This window comes from Gekko japonicus, unplaced genomic scaffold (assembly GCF_001447785.1).
Source record: "Gekko japonicus isolate JY-2015 unplaced genomic scaffold, Gekko_japonicus_V1.1 scaffold3825, whole genome shotgun sequence".
Taxonomy (NCBI): domain Eukaryota; kingdom Metazoa; phylum Chordata; class Lepidosauria; order Squamata; family Gekkonidae; genus Gekko; species Gekko japonicus.
This window is the reverse complement of record NW_015173252.1, coordinates 41,337-62,154: the sequence shown is the minus strand read 5'-3', so window position 1 is coordinate 62,154 and position 20,818 is coordinate 41,337. Positions and strand designations below refer to the sequence as shown.

Genomic DNA, 20,818 nt, shown 5'->3' with positions numbered 1-20,818 from the left:
CAACTAACATATGTAATAAAGTCATACCTTAAAAACCATTAAAACCAACAAAAACACACCATTAAAACAATTAAAACCAGCTAAAATGCATACAAAACATAAAAGCAGCAATTAAAACATTGGGGAGGAAGGAGGGATCTCTGATGGAAAGCCAGACAAAACAAAAATGACTTCACCTGCTGGCAGAAGATGGCAACAGCAGGGCACTGATATATCTCTCTGGGGAGAGAGTTCCAGAGTTTTTGTGCCCAAACCAAAATGGCCCACTCTTGGGTTGCCACCCACCTAATCTCAGAAGACGGGGGGACTCAAAGAAGACCCTCAAAAGATGACCGTGGTAGTTGGATCAGTTCATAATAGAGCAAGTGGTCCTTGAGGTATGTTGGTCCCAAACCACGCAAGACTTTAAAGGTCAACACCAGCACCTTGAATTGTGCCCAGAAAAAATATTGGGATACAGAGTAGATGGACCAAGACTGAAGTGATATGGTCTCTACAGCCCACTTCAGTCAGCATCCTGGCTGCAGCTTTCTGCACCAAACACTTTTCAAGGGCAGATCTCCTGGGTCCAGGATAGGCTTCTTTAGAAGTGGAGACACCACAGCTTATTTCAAAGCTTTGGCAACCAGCACCTCCTCTCAAAGAGGCATTGATTACCTCTTAGACCTAGTCAGTCACACACACACACCCCAATTTAAATATCCAAGTAGCACAAGGGTCATACAAGCAGGTGGTAGGCATCAAACCTCCAAGGATCCTGTCCACATAACTCCTGTTGAATAAATTGAAAATTATCCCAAACAACTTGACAGGTCAGCACCCTAACCCCATCTGACCCTGCTGACAATAACGTAGAGTCCCACGTTGGAACAGATGCAAGAGATTTCATCTGTAGTGTGCTGAGCAAAATGGTCAGTGGGCCACCAAGCAGTCCATCTCCTCCTGCAGGGCAGACCCCAACAGGCCTCTGACCACCTGGAACAGCTACACTGGGCCACACTGTGGAGATGCAATGGTTGGTTAAGAGGAAGCACTAAAAATCCCGTACAGTGAAATGGTCTTCTTCACCTTGGACATTTTTATGCAGAATCATTTGGTCAAGTATGAGACATGGACTATGTATATGAAGACCATGTCTTTGTATTTAAAAAGCTTACAATAGTAATTGAGAATCATATCAGTAAAAATAGCAATAAAAATACAAGTAGTCAGCAATTCGAATTTGGGTTCCAGCAGCAATAGTAAAAATAAAAGCCATAAAAATCTAATTACTATTAAAAACTCAATTAAACAGGTATGTTTACAGGGATAGGCAGTCCCCTCAGGTGTTTTTGTCATAGTCTGTGACGGGCTTTAAAGATTAAGACCCAGCACCAGGAATTGAGCTCTGAAACATATAGATAACCAGCGAGCTTGCTTTATTATTGGCATTATGTACTTATGGTGCAAAGCTCATGTTAGCCAAGCATCTATGTTTTGCACCCATTTCAAGGATGGCTTCAAGGTACATAAACCCACATAAAATGAGTTGCAGTTATCTGTGTGAAAAACTACAGATGCATGGATCCGCATGGCAAGATCTAAGAGAAGGAAACGTTTACAAACAGTATGAATGTAATAAAAGACAGATCTTTCTACCAAGCCCACTTATTCCTTCAGTAAAGTGGATCTAGGAATATTGATCAGTCAAGAATAACTTTTGAGTCATCCAGAAGGGCTAAATCTGGTTCCCCATTGGCTGTGCCGGCATCACCTGCATCGTGTCCGGATTCAGTTTCGGCATGAAAGATGATCACCATGACTGCAATCTCATTCTGCAATCTCATTCTGTCCTGGTGAGCTATGCAGTGTGACACCTAGCTTCCTCAGGTTTATAATCATCTTCATTCCTGCCTTTTACAAGAGGTTGCCTTTCATTCTCTCGTGTCTTTCTTGACTGTATTTTTATCCTGCTTTTCAACTTTTTTTAAAAAAAAGATCTCACTTCAATCTGGTGGCAGGCACTGTACGTAACTGGAAATATCACACGTGTCTTGTCCTTACTAGGAGAGATCAGTTTGACAATAAAAAGACAGAGTGGAGAGAATTTTATGGGTAAACAAACATGTGGGCTGCTGTTCCCTTGCTGGGTTTGAGGCAATGGAGACTGCTAGTGACCTTTAGTCCTCCAGTTATAGAGGTCAAGGGGTCCTTTTAACTGTGTGCTTCCTTTCCTCTCTCCTAGTGATGTTTTTATGGTGTCACATAATTATTCCACATGCCATTTTTGCCAGGGAAGGGTCTTTCTGACTTTGGTGGATGAAGAGATTCTAGGGCATGTGTATGTAAGGCCCCAGTCACACGGGCCGGATATCGCGGGTGGGAGGCGTAGCTAATTGCCCTGGCACACTTTGATCCACGATTACGCGATCAGATGCGCCAGCAGCACACCACGGGTCCTTCCCTCGGCTCCGGTGGGTAAACGAGGGACTGGAGGGGAATGCTGCGCGCCGGCGCAATCACACCACGGGCGTCTGGAGGCAGCCCGTGGCAAACGTTTACTAGAACCTTGGAAGTACTAGTTTTTTAACATGCATTGTCGGTGGTAAGCCACGGGTGCGCTCCACTTTTCCCAGATGTTGGGGTGTGATCGTGCCCGGATAATTCACCCACCATCCGTGCCTCTCCTGCGGCAACTTTGCCGTGTGACCGGGGCCCTAGTTTTACAAAACAGCTGCACTAAAAGTAGACCACATAGCACTAGAAGTCAGATTGCCCTTGGTCTGTGCACTTCTTTCTTTGCCTGGTTGGGCTTCCTGTTCTCTTTTCCCCTGCTGGTCTTCTTCCTGCACATCCTACCTTAGTCTCTGCCTTCTGAGGAGAACCTTTCCTACTAGAGGTACCTTGCTTGCTTCTCACTTGCTATCCGCTTCCTCTGTACCTGGCCCTCGTTTCCAGTTCCAGATATGTGTGCCATGTCCCTTGCTTTCTCCCTTGGGCAAGTCCTCTGAGCTGGCAACACAGTAACTTTGGTTTAATGCCTAACCCACTGTTGGAGTTATATAAACACCAGGAAATACCGGCAATAACACGTACATTGGTTCAATGAAAAGAAAAAGCGTGAAAGTCTTTGCTGCCCCCCCTTAGAAAAAAAAGTTTGTAGAAGGTCTTGGTTCTTTTTGCTGCTGCAGGATTACATGGACAAAGAAAAAGCCATTGCCAAGGCCCTCGAAGACCTTCGAGCCAACTTCTATTGCGAACTCTGTGATAAACAGTACCAGAAGCATCAAGAGTTTGACAACCACATAAATTCCTATGACCATGCCCACAAACAGGTAAAAAGGCAGCCTTGCATGTCATTTCTTCAGCTGATGTGTGGTTTTCTCAGTACAAAGGCTTTTCTTCAGTCTGCTCTACCTTCCTCGTCTATCCCTCCCCCCTCCCCTTGCCTCCGACGACAATATCTTGGAGGCACTTGATCCACTCCTATATGCTGATAGCTAAAATGCTTAATGCACGTATCAAGTGAGAAGATTTGTTCAGAATGCAAAGATTAGCTGGGTTTTTTTGGACTTGAAGGTGTTTCATTTGCCCGTGTGGTTTGGGGGTGAGCGGAGGTTAACTAGCTAGAAAATGGAATAGTAGAGTTTTAATATTTGAAATGTATCACAGCCTCGTGGTTAAAAACCCCTCATTCGGTCGATTCCCCCCAATTCAAATGTGAAAGAAGAAACCTTTAGGGAGCTGTGAATTCTTGTGTGGAAGAGTTCATCAGGTAGAAGGGGAAGAGAGCTCATTCTGAGAACACTAAAGACATTTCGACAGTATCTGAAAAGCCAGCAGGCATTTCAGCAAGCTGGGTTCCTTTTGCTGAGGACATTCATTGTGTTGGGACTCAAATGTTGTTTGAAGCCATATTTATGTTTAACTGTGTGTGTGTGTCTTTAAAAGTTTGGTTGCATGACTGTGTGATAGTCTAGAGTAGTGGAAACAAGCAAGTGGTGTGATTGGTGAGTGACAAAGAGGGGGAGGGGTTTTGGAAGTGATGCTGTGTGGAGGATTTGTATGTCTATCAGGGGTGACAGTTAAGGAAGACAGTTGAAGTTCAGTTTTGTTCTGGGGTTAGAGAGGAAAAGCAGTTCGTTCTGAGGTCTGAAGGAGAGACCTTCTTGTGTGTGATAGAAGAGATTAAGTTCTGTGTATGAAGAAGCGTTGAATGTATAAGGAAACAAAAGTTAAATAACAGTCTGAGTGACAGACTGCAGTGAAACAAGAAACATTTATGACCCTGAGTTAATGAGTTACAATGTTACTTGAAAGATCCCTTAGGAAAAGGGAGCAGATCTTATGTGAGACTTAAAGCAAGTGTTAAAACTATTCACAGTACTGGTTACCTCGTTCTACTATATTATTTACAAATTATTTTAATCTACTTTTATTCAAGTCGCCAATTCTGAAGAAATAATTCCTCAGGAAACATATAGACCCTCATGAACACCTTAAACCCTCGACTTACCTACCCAGTGATAGATATTATATTATAAAGGTTTGAAATGCCTTAAATTTCCTGGTGGCAGCCGGAATACCCAGTAAAATAAAATAAAAAGGAACACTTTTAAAGTAAAACCAGACCTCCCCAGTTAAGGGGTCGTCACAGAAGTATTGGGGGATAAAGCTGAGGTGTAGTGGTGAGACAGCTGAACTCTGCGCATACTAAAAGGCACCCTAATCGCTTATGATCCAAGATCTGTCCTAGGGCTGAAGCTTCATTTGAAATAGCACATGGCATGGGTACATAGTGAAGGTGAAGATTAATGTCTCAGTCCTTATAAACTCTAAGTAAGCCAGTAATGAAATGTCCATGCATTTATTTTTCACCTTGCCATATAGTTTTCTTAATTGGGATATGGGATTGCATATTTCTGTCCTGCCATACTTCCTCTGTGTCCAGGGCACACCTGGACTGCCCCCAGAAAAGGGGGAGGGGAGGGCCCCCCGTGGTGAGCCCCCCTGGGACCACCAAACCCCCCTGGGGGCCCTGCGGCACCTACCTGGCAGCAAGAAAGGACTGCGGCTGGTGGAGGCGGAGCGGCATCAAGCAACTCCATGGTCGGCTGGCTGGCTGACGGGCAACAGCAGTGTCCAGCAAACAGGACATGACCTGGTGGGAGGCGGCCTGGCAAGGCAGAGCAGGGTGGCACTGGCTCTGGGGCGGGCTGATCAACTCGAGCGATTGGAGAGGAGGCCAGAGGAGGGCCAGGCGAGGTCAGAAGAGCCCCACCCCAGCGTTGACGGCTTTAAGTGGGGGCGGGGCCAGGACGAGGTGGTGATAATAAAGGGGGAAGGATATAAAAGAGGGGAAGATATACCAGTCGAGGAGGAGATGGTGTGGCCCTTCCATGAAGTCCCAGAGAGCGTGCGTGAGTAAGGAAGGCCAGAGAGCCGGTGTGTGTGTGTGTGACGTAACCTCCTCCCCTTGTCTCTCATCTGAGACGGCTGTCCCCCCCCAGGAGTAAGAGGGGAGGGGGAAATGAGGCCCTGGCAAGACACCGATACCAAAGGGTGTGCCATGGCGACAGGGGGCAGACTTGTCAGGTTGCCCAACCCTTTGACACTCAGTTATGGGAGAAAGTTTGGGCTGCAAGCCGTTTCTCGTGTGGTGGCTGCTGGGTGTGTGCAGTCCCTGTAGCCCTCTGTGTAAAGCAGCTAGGTGGCATGAGGATGTGTTCAGAACGTTAGGCCTACGTTCATACTCTGCACTCTGCACTCTGATACATTTGGGCTCCTGTCTCCGCCTGAGAGAGCAGTGGATTTAGAGAGCTCCTGAGAACTTCCTTCTAGGAGCTCTTTGGTTGCACTTTTCCTCTTCTAATTGTGCGCCTTTCCCTTTGTTTAAAAATGAAATCCCTTGTTTGTTCTGATCTCATCCTCGAGGATGCCTGCTTTTGCCTTCTGCTTCAGTCGTGGTGACGTTTTCACCAGCGGAGCCTTCCAACCATGAGAGAGTTGGGGAATATTATCTCCAGGCTGTAGAGCAGAAGGTCTCTCCAGTCCACTTCGCCTGGCCATCCTGCAGCGGCAGAGCTCCCGGAGAGAGCGAACGATTACGCCGTGTCCAGCTCAAACACCAAAGAAGCTGGCTTGCTTTTCGGCACCAAAACCGCGCCCTCTACTGAACAACCAGCCTGTGACAAAATGGCTGCCAGCCTGGTAGTTCCTTACGTGTGTAGGGGTACTCCATAGGGAACAGTGGAGCTGCCATACCTCCCTGCCTACACTTCCCAGCATCCCTGAAGGAAAAGAGCAGGAAAAGAGGGACACACCCCAGGGGCGAGGCCAAGAAGAAAGGGTTTTTTTGGCTCCTGAGGGGAAAAGAGTCAGTCTCAGCCCGGTCTTCAGCGTGGACGGCAGGTTCAAGGGAGAACTCAGGTGGGGCTCCTGTTACCAGAGACTCGGTTGGCAGTCCAGGCCACCATTGATCGTGGTGGAGAGCCAGGAGGGGGGCAGTGCTGGTGGCCAGTCCCGAGGAGGAGGAGGAGGGTGGGAGTTTCTCTCCGCAACAAGGAGGGGGGAAAGCAAATCCTGGCCTGAGGCCACAACCCACTACAGGGGTAGAGAGAGGGGTGTGTGGGTAGGGACAGAGGAATTGCATTTTTATCCTGTTTATTTTCTGTGCCCCGGTTGTGTTGAAGTGCCTGTGTTTATTTTCTGTGCCCAATATGTATATAGTTAAATAAATATTCCTTTTTTGAGTTTAAAAAGCCTGGTCATGCCTTAATCACATAGTCCTCCCCGCTCTGCACGTTACCAGGAGCAAAGGGAGGCCAGGGAACACAAACAGGCCCAAATTGGAGGGGTTGCCAACTCTCCAGGGGGCGCCCAAAGATTGAGGTACCCACTTCCCAAGGTGAGGAATTTAGCCAGAGGGGGTCTCACTGTCCCTCAAGGAAGGCGGTAACTCAATTCAGTGAGTGGTGGCAGCGGTAAAGAAGAGAAATAGTCCCACCAGGCTGGGTGGGAAGGCCAAAACAAGGGCCTGCGAGCCACAGAACGGCACCTCAGTCTCCCAGGGCCAAGGGCGGGTCCCCGTTTCGCCACACAGCCCATTGGGCCGCCTCAACACAGCCTTCAGTAGCCACCAAAATGCTGTCAAAGGGGGGTGGCCTTTGTTGTCCCACCGGTTTTCAGGACTGGCTAGAACAATTTGTCTCCAAACAAAGTTTGAGTCCAGTGGCACCTTTAAGACTGGATTCATCTACCCCACCCCCCGCCAAGCACCTTTAAAAAAACAAAAACAAAAAACTAGCTACTTCAGGGCCTTTTGGCAAAGGAAAAGGCACTTCCTGACCTGCCAAGGGAGCATGTAAAAGCTCTCTCCCCATTAGGAGCAATTACTCAAATTTCTCAGACTGCAGATCTGAAGACAGGGATCTCCCTTAGGGTCAGAGGATTGCAGTGCACATTTGGATAAAGAGGAAGGCCAGCTGCTTGGCGAGGAAGTCCCTCAGCAGAGCAAGCCAACTCTCGCTGCCTTTTTTCTCCAGCGGATCTCCCTCCTCTGTTATGAAGAACATTAAAAATCCTGCAGCTTTCTGCCCCCGCCCTGATTTTGATTGGACTCCAAGCAGTAGTCATGGCTTGAATCCCAGCCAGACTTCAGAGCCGCAAGTCAGAAGAGAAGAAGAGATTGGATTTATACCCCGCCCTTCATTACCCAAAGGTGTCTCAGAGCGGCTTCCCCTCCCCACAACAGACACCCTGTGAGGTAGGTGGGGCTGAGAGAGCTCTTGACAGAAACTGCTCTATTTCAAGGACAGCTCTTATCAGAACTACGGCTTGCCCAAGGTCCTCCAGCCAGGTGCAAGTGGAGGAGTGGGGGAATCAGACCTGGCTCTCCCAGATTAGAGTCCGCGCACTTAACCACTACACCAAACTGGCCCAAGCGCCAGCCTCCAGTACGGGAGAAAAACAATACCAACTACGAAAGTGACACCAGGTGAGCTCCAGTGGGGGGACTGCTTCAAAAATCCCACCAAGCCTGGAATTTATCAGCCATAAAGGAAGCCATAGCCCCATGCCTATTCAATGGCATTCATCACCCCACCTCACGTCAGATTCCTGCACTGATGAGTTCCTCACTGTCCCATCAAGGGACAGTGCACACAGGGGCACCATCAGACATCTGATAGAGATCGCTTCTGCCGAACCTGTGCCATCATCTCAAAGGTTCCTAGGCATCTGTTTTATTTTTTTCACAGTTCCCATTAAGAATGGGGTCTGGAGGGCTATCCTTGATCTCAACCTCTTGAACAGATTTGTGAGGTACAGAATGTTCAAGATGGAGACCCTGAAGACCATTGTGGCTTCCATAGATATGATGTATCTTCATGTGCCCATAACTCCTTGGGACAGATTTACCTTTGGTCAAACACGCTTCCAGTTCAGGGCCATGTCTTTTGGGTTAGCAGCAGCTCTCTTGATGTTCAGTAAGATAATCATCTCACTTGCTGCAAGCCTGCATCTCAAAGGAATTCGTGTCCATCCATACCTTGACGACCTCCATATAAGTTTGCCCTCCTGAGATCAGGCCCTCAGATACATTCAGGACACTGTTCCACTCACAGCTTTATAATCAACTTCCAGAAGAGGCAACTAACCCCAACCCAAGTCATTGTGCATTTGGGGATGGTGATAGATTCAATCTAGGAAAAAAATATTTCTTCCCCTAGACAGAGCTGAGAAAATTTTCCAGGCTATGACACAGGTTTGTTCTGCAAATTAAATGGACTTGAAGTTCCGATCATGTGTGCTAGGCTATGTGAATGCAGCAATCGAGACAGTCCCTTGGGCCTGGGGTGCATTCTCAGGTACATCAGTGGACACTGTTGCCATATCAAAGGTTCATATCTTTCAGAAAACACATCAGAGTTGACATCAGTCATCATCTCAGGAAGGACCTCCTTTGGTGGGTGTGAAGCAAAGCACCTTAAGAACATAAGAGATGCCAATGTTGGATCAGGCCAAAGGCCCATCCAGTCCAACACTCTGTGTCACACAGTGGCCAGAAATACCAGGGGCCATCAGGAGGTCCACCAGTGGGGCCACCACCTTCCCCACCCATTCCCCCCAAGGGTTAACGTGAACAGTGATGGGTCTGAGTTGACTTGCAGGTGTTGTTAATTGGCCTTTCTGGCCTTCAAGTTTCTTATCACCTTCAAGGCCGGAGATGGAGGCCAGTTAATTAACTGCTCATGGGAACCTGTGATCTGTGTTGGACTGGAAGAGGCTGGAAGAGGCGATGTAATCATCTAGAGGTTTCTCTTGGAGACACGCTCTGATTGGATGTGATCATCACCTGACTGGGTGGGCCAAGAATTATCATTTGAGCTGTGGCCCAGAAGTGAGAAGCTAGCTGAGATTTTCATGAACTATGGGCCAAAGACTATGACCTGCAATTTCTAGAAACAGGGAGATGGGGGGGGGGGGGAGTGGGCAGAGCCACTCAGATTGTGACTTCAGCATGGCAAAGCAACCTCATCTGCAGCCGTCAAGCAGCGTGAGAGTGTTGCCCAGTGCTGCACCGCCGGCTCTCCAGTCTGCCCATGTGGGTCTTCCTTCGCACCCCCCTTCCAGCCCATGGGACCTTGCAGTGAGGATACACCAACTCGGAGCTTACCAGCTGCTGTCCGTTATACAGTTTCTATCTCCGGTACCTGGCATTACGTTTTATGGCACACGTGGCCCGGCCCGACAAAGTGACGTTTATGCCAGATCTGGCCCTCATAACAAATCTGGCCCTGTTGTAGAAGATGCTGACCGGAGGCCTTCCTATAGAAACTCTTCAGAGAGTGTTAGGTAGTTGAAACTAGCTTTGTTGTTTTTTTTTGGTCTGTACGATTTCTGAATAATGTGCTGGAAGTAATTTTTCTTATCTCTCGAATAAATAACAGCCTGGTTCTTGTGTGCACTTGCCCTGGGAACCCACGGGGTTTGACCTCGTGTTTCCTTGACCGTGGGCAAACAGAACGCTTCCTTTTTGAGTGTCCTCAGACCTACAGATCACGACAGATGCCACTCTGGTGGGCTGGGGAGCCCACTGCACACCGGACTTGGTCCCATCAAAGAGGCTTCCCTCAGCGTCAGTCTTTTAGAACTGCATGCAGTTCGTCTGGCAGGTCTGTCTCAATTAAACATATATGCTTGCGGACAGACAGCATTACTGCTGGGCAATGCTCCCTCTAAGCTGTGGAGTCTTGTGAGCAACAATTCTACTCTGTGAGCTCCTGGCATTAAAGTTGTGAGCGAGTGATTTGGCCGCTGCATAAATTAGTTTGCTCTGGAGCCCTCCTTCCTGAGCTAAGACAAAAATGTGTGAGCCGGAGGCTAAAAAACTGTGAGCTAGCTCACACTGACTCAGCTTGTAGTCTAAGCAGCTTCTAGATAGTGGAACTGTCAGGATGCAGGTGTTAGGGGGCAGAGGTATGGGCAGAGCAAACGTTTGGCGGGCTGAGTGGGTGCATTGATTGGCTAAGGGGTGTTTGGGGGATTTCCTGTTCCCAGTATATTGTCGGGACTGACATCTGGGAGTCAGTTCCAACACGAAAGTGTCTATGCTTCAATCCTTTCTTTCTCTTAATAAATAAATCTTGCTGCTACAGGAGTGTTCGTGAGACGGATTGCATTCCAGGACTTGACACTTTGAGCACCATGCTTCCATCAGTGTATGGTGTACCACTTTAGAAGTTCCTTACCCTGAAGGTACTTTTTCTGGGAGCAGTTACATCAGCAGGGCGAGTCTTGGAGATAAGTGGTCTTTCCACCAGAAATGTTGATGCATATTCCATAAGACATGGTGGTCCTGCGCCCAGATCCCGCCTTCATACCTGAGGCCCATTTCACGCCTCATAGGAGGTATGTTTGCCATCCTTCCGCCCCAAACCTCATCCTGGGAAAAGAATTGACACTTCATGTTCACATTTATATCAGAAGGGCTAAGCCATTTAGGAAGTCTGATACCCTTTTTCTGGCCTTTCATCTAACAGTCAAAGAAAAAAAGTTTCCAAGGCTACACTAAGCAGATGGCTAAAGGACTGCCAGTTTGGTGCAATGGTTAAGTGTGTGGACTCTAATCTGGGAGAACCGGGTTTGATTCCCCACTCCTCCACTTGCACCTGCTGATGTGACCTTGGGTCAGTCACAAGCTCTGGCACAGCTGTCCTTGAAAAAGAGCAGTTTGTGTCAGAGTTCTCTCAGCCCCACCCACCTCACAGGGTGTCTGTTGTGGGGAGGGGAAGGGAAAGGAGTTTGTAAACCGCTCTGAGACTCCAAGTGAAGGGCGGGGTATAAATCCAATCTCTTCTCTTCTAAAGGACTGCATTTCTTTGGCGTATGAATCCTAGAGCTTTCAAGCTCTAGAGGGATCAGAGCACATTAACTACAATTGGCAGTCATTCTTTCCCTTCCTGAATCAGATGAATTTTGTAACATCCCTAGCCTATGAGAGTGTCCTCCTCCCCCTCAAGAGAGAATGGAACGTTGGACTTACCATGAAGGTTCCTTCTTCGCAAGGGTGAGGAGGATACTCTGGGTCCACCCTAATTGGAGCGTCTCTTTTCAGCCTTTTACGCTTTCCTGAAGGGTGACTGACTGCCATTTTCCTGCCTTCAGGGATTGTGGGTAGAGAAACCCAAGCATATCAGAGTGTTCTCCTCCTCCTCAAGAAGAAGGAACCATCATGGTAATTCCAGTGTTCCATTTATGTAAATGCCCTTCCTAAACATGATGCTACTCAGTAATGCCAGCTACTTTCAGCTCAGCCCTTTTTTTTGTCATCTAGAATTGTACCGTGGGAGAGAGGGCCATTGGTGGCGCTTCATCTCTGCTTGTGCGTGCGGAAAATGTGCGAGTATTTACTGTGCAGCTTCTCAATTTTTATAGCTTGCAGTGCTTATCCTTTACCTCTCCCTCCCCAACAACACCTGCCCTATTCTCTCCCCTGTGCCAGAGTTTAATTTGAGCCACAGCAGTTTCATCACAGTTCTGGTCTGTTGGTATGGAAAAGAAAATTCTTCGTGCGTTTATTTAAAATCCTTCTGTCCCTCATTTGTTTTGCTGAAGAGCACCCAGAGTGGTTTACCAGCAAGTTATGTGCGCTGGACGTCTTAACCTGCCAAACTAATGCTGGGGGAACACGTGGAAGGGAGCTCCGTTAAGCCTACTAATATGTGAATTATTAGAAACTCACGTTTGAGTTGGATTCATCCCCAACCATTCAGAGCAAGGGTTTCATCATAACTGAGGTGGTCCATACCTTCTTTGGGATTCAGTTTTGGGCTAGCAGTGCTTGATCTGCTAGGGAAGCATGTTCAGGCATCCAGGCAAATCCCCTGCTGGAATGTGCAGTAATGACCTTGGTTATTATTAGCTGGTTAAGCTGGCCTTGAGAGGACTGCTGGGCTAGCTGGAGATTAATTGATTCCAGGCCGTCGTTGGCCCTGCATAGGCTTGTCTGCAATATAGTACAGCTGTCTCAAGAAGGAAAGGAAAAGGCATTCGTATTCAGCTAAGCTTTGTTCAGGACTGTTTGAAGGACCTTGCCAGGTAAGAGAGCGGGGACCGCGGGCACTGAGGAGCACTCCTGCTCAGGGATTCTCGAATCGGCATCCATTCACCCTCCAAGTGGAAACCGTGGATGCCAGCCATTGATCCCCTTGGCTAATACCTGATTATTCATTTTAGGCGCACTCATGCTGGACTTTGAAACCAGAGCTGAAGATCTGCTTTGCACCAGCTGCTCAGCCTTGGTTGGGGAACCCTCATGCTTACTGCTTGTCCCAGAGCCTGATTGCTCTTTTGAGGAACGAGAAAGAGTCCAGTAGCATCTTAAGGACTAACAAAATATTTTGTTAATCTTTAAGGCGCTACTGGACTCTGGCTCTTTCCTACTTCGAAGACACACTAACACAGCTACCCGTCTTGATCTATGCTCTTTTGAAGATACTTCCATAAATGACAAATGAGTTGCTTTTTGATTGGTCTAAAAGCGGGGGGGACCCTACTTCGAAGACACACTAACACAGCTACACGTCTTGATCTATGCTCTTTTGAGGATACTTCCATAAATGACAAATGTTGCTTTTTGATTGGTCTAAAAGCGGTGGGGACTACCCAGTAACAATGAAAAATGTATGAAAAATGCATTTTGACAAACAGAAGATTTTTTTTCCAGTATGAAAAGTCTATTTTGGAAAACGTATATTATTACATAGAAGGTATATATATCAGGAACAAGAAAATCCAGTGGCTACTTGCAAGAAAACATGAATAAGAAGGTTACACAAGAAGAACTGAATGACATCATTGAAAAGTGAGCCATGAATCAAAAAGCTGGGAGCCTTATGAAGAACATAGATTATGGCTGCTAGCAGGACATTTCAAATTGTCTTCTTCAGATAAATGTTATTCTTTCTTCAGATACAGAGTGTGCCTCTTGGTGTAATGGATAAGAGTGCGGACTCTAATCTGGGAGAATTGGGTTTGATTCCCCACTCCTCCACATGCAGCTACTGGGTGACCTTGGGCAAGCCAGACTTTTCTCAAAGCTGTTCTCTCAAGAGGAGTTCTCTGTCAGAGCTCTCTCAGCCCCACTTACCTCACAGGGTGTGTGTAGTGGGAAGAGGAAGGGGAAAGGGGTTGTAAACCACTCTGAGGCTCCAAGTGAAGGGCGGGGTATAAATCCAATCTCCTCCTCCTCCTCCTCCTCCCATGAAGGCACCAGAAACAATTAAACACTTGCCACTATCTACCCTTCACACCACAAAAGAAATACAATAATTACTTTTTGATATACACAACCATGATATAATAAGAGGGACAGCACTGGCATGTTCAGTCCATATCAAATTCACAAAAGTAAATAAGCTAGAAAGCCACATAATTACCAATTAAATAAAGAGCGGGAGGTGTCAGTTTCAATCCAACAGGCTCATTCAGTGCAAGGCCACAGCTGTAAAACAGCTGCTGACTCATGCCTGTTTAACAACAATGCTCATCTTAAAGTGGACAAAGGTTAGGTAAAGACAATTCCAACTCGTCATTCAGTTAGCTAGGCTGCATAATACCAAAAGTATGTATCCCAAAAACCTCTCTCTGAAGTAGAACACAATGTCACAATGAGTATACCATTTTCAGTAACACAGAAGCAAAAACTGTTAAAACAGTGGTTCATTTCCAAAAAGTGTGGTACAGTGGTGCCTCTAAAGACTTGTTATTCAACTTACCTTGGTGTTTTAAATTCTAGTTCTCAGAGAATGCCTCGCCTTACCAACATGTTTTTCAGCGTAGGTGTTTCATACCTTTGTGCTGCAGCAATTTTTTGTATGTTTTACGGAATTGCCTTTATCTTGCTTTTAATTGGACTGATATTGGTGGGTAGACAAGTATGCCATATAGATACGAGCAAGAAGCCAATGGGATGACAATGGCATGGTTAAAGTAGTATTTTCTGTCCCTGCAATTCTCTCTTGTATTCTGCATTCTTCATGGTTTGTGAATGCATTCTTTTGGAGTATCCATGTGTTTTGACTGGCATTTAGCAGTTCTAGGCAAACTCATGGCCAAAGGTGATTCCTGGATCCCTGCTTCTACACAAGATATGTCTGTTTCAGAATTTGTGTGCCTATAAACCTCAGATACTCCTTTTTGTTGTTCAGTCGCACAGTCGAGTCCGACTCTTCGCAACCCCATGGACAAGATCTCGCCAGGCCCTCCTGTTTTCTGCCGTCCTCTGAAGTTTGCTCAATTTCATGTTCGTTGCATCTATGGCACTGTCTAACCATCTCATCCTTTGCCGTCCCCGTCTTCTTTGACCTTCAGTCTTTCCCAGCATCAGGGTCTTCTCCTCCAGCAAGGGCTCCTTTCTCATTGGGTGGCCAAAGTCTTTGAGCTTCAGTTTCATTATCTGGCCTTCCAGGGAACAGTCAGGGTTGATTTCTTTGAGGATTGACTGATTGGATCTTCTTGCAGTCCAAGGTACTCCTTAACATTAATCAATTAAAAATACTACCTGGGTAAACCTCCTAGGACCAAATACAGATGACCACCACCTATATTTGTTCCTCAGATGAGCCAGGTCAGCCTGTTAAGCCCCTATCTCCTCTCATTAATGCTGCATCCTCTGTGGTGCACATACACAATATTGTCAGGATGTTTAGTGGTGAGAGATAGGATGCTTAAAGACACCAGAAGCAGTAGAAGTGTAAGCCTGTTAGTGCCCCAGAGGTTTTGGCTCTGCACAGGTGAAGATCCACGTCACAGTCATAAAAAGACTGGTCTTTATTGGGCTGTTCTGGCTTGCGAGACTTGCTAGTAGGGTGAAATAATGCCAATGTGTCCAACTCTGCTATTTAAGGAATATGGCCGCTTCTATTGTGTCCAGAGCTGCCATAGTTTGGACTCTGAAAGTACTTCAGTTGATTCCTGACAACAATCGCGGATTGCATGAAAGAGCCAACAGACTTCTAAAAGCCATATCTTTTACAGCAGATGCAACACTGGATTCCTTGATCTTTTCGTCCAGAGCAATGGCTTCAGCAGCAGCAGCAGCAGCCGTAAGAATTCTATGGCTGAGGGTATGGCAGGCAGATTACCATTCAAAGGCCATAGTCTCTGCCTACCCATTCCAGGGAGATATCTTGTTTAGTGAGCCACTCAACAGAATCCTAGTAGAGACTAGGGATAAGAAAAAGGCGCTACCGAGAACCTTGAAGTGCAATGACAGAAGGCCCTTCGGAAATTTTGCCTTTCATGCCCAACGTGCACTACCAAGATTCAAACAAGACGCCAGAAGGCCCAACTGGAGCCAATCAAGACAATAATTCAGAAGAGGGAACTTCAACTCCAGATTCAACAAACAATCAAAGGCCAGACCAGATAGAGCAGATCCAGATGGGAAAATCACTAAGGCATGACTCGCTACCCACTCCAGTGGGGGATGTTTGCTCCACTTCAGGGATGTCTGGATCAATTCCCAAGCCAACAGCTTGGCAGTGGGAACAGTTACCAATGGATACACCATAGAATTCCGCAGCTACCCACTGAAGCTATTTATGACCTCCCCTGTCCACAGAAACCCTCACAAATGTCTCAAAACCAACAAAGTAACAGAACATCATCTCAGTATTCAAGCCATAGAGCCTGCCCCCCAATCAGAAGTGGGACATGGAGTCTACTGTTTTCTTTACGGTCCAAAAAAGAATGGAGACTGGAAAGCAATCCTCAATTTGAAATACCTCAACAGGTTCGTGAAACTGAGGTATTTCAGAATGGAGACCCTATGTTCAATCATCGAGTCCCTATAACAAGACGAGTATCTCACCTCAATAGACCAAATGGAGGCCTACCTCCCCATACCAATCTTTCGAGGCCACCAGAAATTTCTGTGCTTCTGTGGCAGGGAGTTCTGTCTTCAATTCAGAGCCCTACCCTTTGGCTTCTCCACAGTCCTGAAGGTATTTTCCAAACTACTTATCAATCCAGTGATGAAATTAAGAGAACAAGGAGTACACATCCATCCTTACCTGGATGACCTGTTAATCAAGCCCAGGTCCTTATGCAAGACAATAGAGGACGCAGCAGCAGCAGAAGAAGAAGAGTTGGTTTTATATCCTACCCTTCACTACCCAAAAGAGTCTCGGAGCAGCTTAGAGTGACCTTCCCTTCCTCTCCCCACAACAGACACCCTGTGAGGTAGGTGGTACTGAGAGAGCTCTGAGAGAACTGGGACTCACCCAAGGTCACCCAGCTGGCTGCATGTGGAGGAAGAGTGAGGAATCAAACCCGGTTCTCCAGATCAGAATCTGCCACTCTTAAACACTATACTATGCCGCTTCCCTGGCTCCAGAGAAAACCATCCAGTGTCTACAGGCCCACGGATTTCTAGTGAACCTCCACAAGAGTTCTCTGGCACCAACGCAGAGGTTGGAACACCTAGGTATGCCCATAGACCCCACATCCAACTGCCTATTCGTTACAGACAAAAACACGAGAAATACAAAGGAAATAGCATCAGCCATAACAAAGAGCAGGTCTTCATCACTGATGTACCTCACCATCCTGATGGTTCTGTTAATCTCAAACATAGATGCAACACAATGAGGCAGATCTCATTCCAGACAACTGCAGCAGCTTCTGAGACCCTTCCAAAACCAGATAGAGTGAAGAGGAAATACAGTCTGATAAGGTGGACGAAGATGTCCAATTTCTTTCAAGGCAAGAGATATTGGACTACAGAAATGAAGCGAATATTCACAGATGCAAGCTTATCCAAATGGGAAGTGACACTGGACGGAGTTCCAGTACAGGGACAATGGAACAAGAAGGAAGAAATAGGCACAACTAGGTATAGAAAAAAGCGTGCATGGTTAGCAAACAAAGTAATGGAAGCTGTAAAAGGTAAGAAGGATTCCTTTAAGTGGTGGAAAAGTTGGTCTCAGTGAGGTTGATATAAGGGAACACAGGCTGTGGCAAATAAAATGCAAGTCTGTGATCAGGCAGGCAGAATGGGAATATGAGGAGCATATAGCAAAAAGCGTAAAGACCAACAATAAAACTTTCTTCAAATACATTAGAAACAGGAAACCAGCCAGGGAGGCAGTGGGGCCCTTGGATGACCAAGGGGTAAAAGGAGTACTGAAGGATGATAGGGAAATGGCTGAGAAGCTAAATGCATTTTTTGCCTCCGACTTCACTGTGGAAGATGAGAGGTGCTTGCCCACTCCAGAGCCGCTGAGTTCGGGAGGGGTGTTGAAAGACCTGAGTCAGATTGAGGTGACGAGAGAGGAGGTCCTAAAACTGATAAACAACTTAAAAACTGATAAATCACCAGGCCCAGATGGCATACATCCAAGAGTTCTGAAAGAACTCAATTGTGAACTTGTGGATCTCCTGACAAAAATATGTAATCTCTCCTTAAAATCAGCCTCCATTCCTGAGGACTGGAAGGTAGCTAATGTCACTCCCATCTTTAAAAAGGGTTCCAGAGGAGATCCGGGAAATTACAGGCCTGTCAGTCTGACGTCGATACCGGGTAAATTGGTGGAAACCATTATTAAGGAAAGAATTAGTAGGCACATAGATGAACAAAACCTATTGAGGCAGACTCAACATGGGTTCTGTAAGGGAAGATCTTGTCTCACTAACCTGTTAATGTTCTTTGAGGGGGTGAACAAACATGTGGACAAGGGGGATCCAATAGATATTGTTTACCTTGACTTCCAGAAAGCTTTTGATAAAGTTCCTCATCAAAGGCTCCTAAGCAAGCTCAAAAATCATGGGATAAAAGGACAAGTCCTTTTATGGATCAAAAACTGGCTAATTAATAGAAAACAGAGAGTGAGTATAAATGGGCAGTTCTCCCAGTGGAGGGGTGTAAGCAGTGGGGTACCACAGGGATCAGTACTTGGTCCACTGCTTTTTAACTTGTTCATTAATGATTTGGAGTTGGGAGTAAGCAGTGAAGTGGCTAAATTTGCGGATGATACGAAGTTGTTCAGGGTGGTGAAAACCAGTGAGGATTGTGAGGCACTCCAAAGGGATCTGTCAAAGTTGGGCGAGTGGGCGTCAACATGGCAAATGGGGTTCAATGTGGCCAAGTGCAAGGTGATGCACATTGGAGCCAAAAATCCTAACTATAAATACACGTTGATGGGGTCTGAACTGGCAGAGACAGATCAAGAGAGAGATCTTGGAGTTGTAGTAGATAACTCACTGAAAATGTCGAGACAGTGTGTGACTGCAATAAAGAAGGCCAATGCTATGCTGGGGATTATTAGGAAGGGTATTGTAAACAGATCAGCCAATATCATAATGCCGCTATATAAATCAATGGTGCGACCTCATCTGGAATACCGTGGAGGCCTCACCAACGGGCCCAGCTGCCCCGGGACTCCCCTGGGAGGGAAACCCGGTACAACCGGTGGCCCCGCTGGCATTGGCCTCAGTGGTGGCGGCAGACCCGGCACCGGCGGACCCCCCGGCATCGGCGGTTGCACAGGCACTTGCAGAGGCGGTCTCACCGGCGGCTGCACAGGTACCTGCTGCGCGGGAACTCCCGGTGCTTGTAGCGGCTGGGCAGGCATCGGCGGCGCGGGAAATCCCGGTGCAGGAGCAACTTGTTGCTGCGCGGCGTGTGCGTCAAGGAAATTAGCCATTCTAACGTCCATCATTCCCGGCAGACCTTCCATCACATCCTGGAATGCCCGCATTAAGTCTCTCACCGAGTCTTCCAGTTCTGCTAGTCGTTCCCCGGTAGTTTCCTCCGGGATGGGGTCCCGAGGGCGGTAGTCCGGGGGTGGGTCATAGTCCTCTTCCGTTTGGAAGGCTCCGGTGCCCTCCTCATCTTCTGCGTGACCACTCGGTCCCGACGGCTCGAACATCCACTCCTCGAGGTCCTGTTTGGGGCTCCCCTTCTCCGAGGTAGACCCAGGTTCCGGGAACAATCCCTTGTCAAACAGACTCTCACGTAATCCGCTCCCCCGACGGGAGTACACCTCACGGGTGCCTTGGGTGTTGTACATAGTCCAATCATCCTGCTGGTGAGTCTTCCGCGGACCCCATTGCGAAGGGGTCGGAGGCGGCCAAGACAGATGTGCAGGCAGGCGGGGAATCGTTCCCCCCACGGCACCCTCCATGGAGGCTGCAGTCGTGAACACCAAAGACGCGGAGGTTTGTGGGACCGATCCCGAGTCCCCCTCCGTGTTAGGTAGATTTCCCTCAATTCCGCTCATGATCTTGCCAGATTCGGAACGATAGGAGAAAGAGAGTTCTAACAATATGTTGGATCCCCAAGCATCGAGAATAAATCCACGTTTTCAAGAAAAGCAAAATTTATTTCAAAGCGTTGAAGACATACTCAAACACGTTCTTTGTTAGAACTGGGGATACACAGTTAGGTCAAGCATAATAAAGGAACTTCAAACAGATACAGATCCAATGAATAGCTTTCCCGCTGGCGGGCTAATGAAACGGTTGCGCGCCCAGTCCATGGGAACCAGGCAGAACATCAGACAAAACACAGGTGCAGTACTCATGAGAAAAGCAATAGGCAAGCATTACAGCATCTTCTCCCCCACACAACCTCCAGCAGTTATCTTGTGCATTCCAACGCAGGAGCAGGATGATAGAAAACAAGCCGGGTGCAACAGGGAAAGGATATGTACACAGAGGTCACAGAAAACAGAATGGCAGCTTGCTGACAGCCTTCCACAAGTAAACCTTTTTGCATCACCAAGGAACCATCAAATGGATTGATTCCTCACCAGGTTCCATCATCCCCAGGCCAAATTCCGGTCCCAGTTCTCCCGAAAGTGATCTGAAAGATCAGGGAACAACAGGTAGAGATCATTCTGGCGCCCCCCTTCTGGCCATGGTTTTCAGCACTACATAGAATAGAATCATAGAATCACAGAGTTGGAAGGGACCTCCAGGGTCATCTAGTCCAACCCCCCTGCACAATGCGGGAAATTCACAAATACCCCCACACACACTCACAGTGATCCCTGTTCCATGCCCAGGAGATGGCAAAAAACCTCCAAGATCCCTGGCCAAAGTGAGCTGGAGAAAATTGCTTCCTTGACCCCCAAAGTGGTGATTGGCATTTCCCTGGTAACATTTACCATGGCCACAAGAATTAAGCATTGATGCAACCCTTCTTGCCCTCTCTCTCAAGATCTGCCTAAATTCACAGGATCAGCATTGCTGTCAGATGGCAATCTAGCCTCTGTTCAAAAACCTCCAAAGAAGGAGAGCCCACCGCCTCCTGAGGAAGCCTGTTCAACTGAGG

General features: G+C 47.3%; 1 protein-coding gene across 1 annotated transcript in view; it reads left to right on the top strand.

Annotated features, from left to right (window-relative positions):
• Positions 1–20,818, top strand: part of GPATCH8 (G-patch domain containing 8) — a 73,077-nt gene that overhangs the window by 33,785 nt on the left and 18,474 nt on the right. Inside the window, 1 exon segment of the mRNA XM_015422796.1 lies at positions 3,171–3,314. Coding sequence (XP_015278282.1) covers positions 3,171–3,314 — 144 coding nt within the window.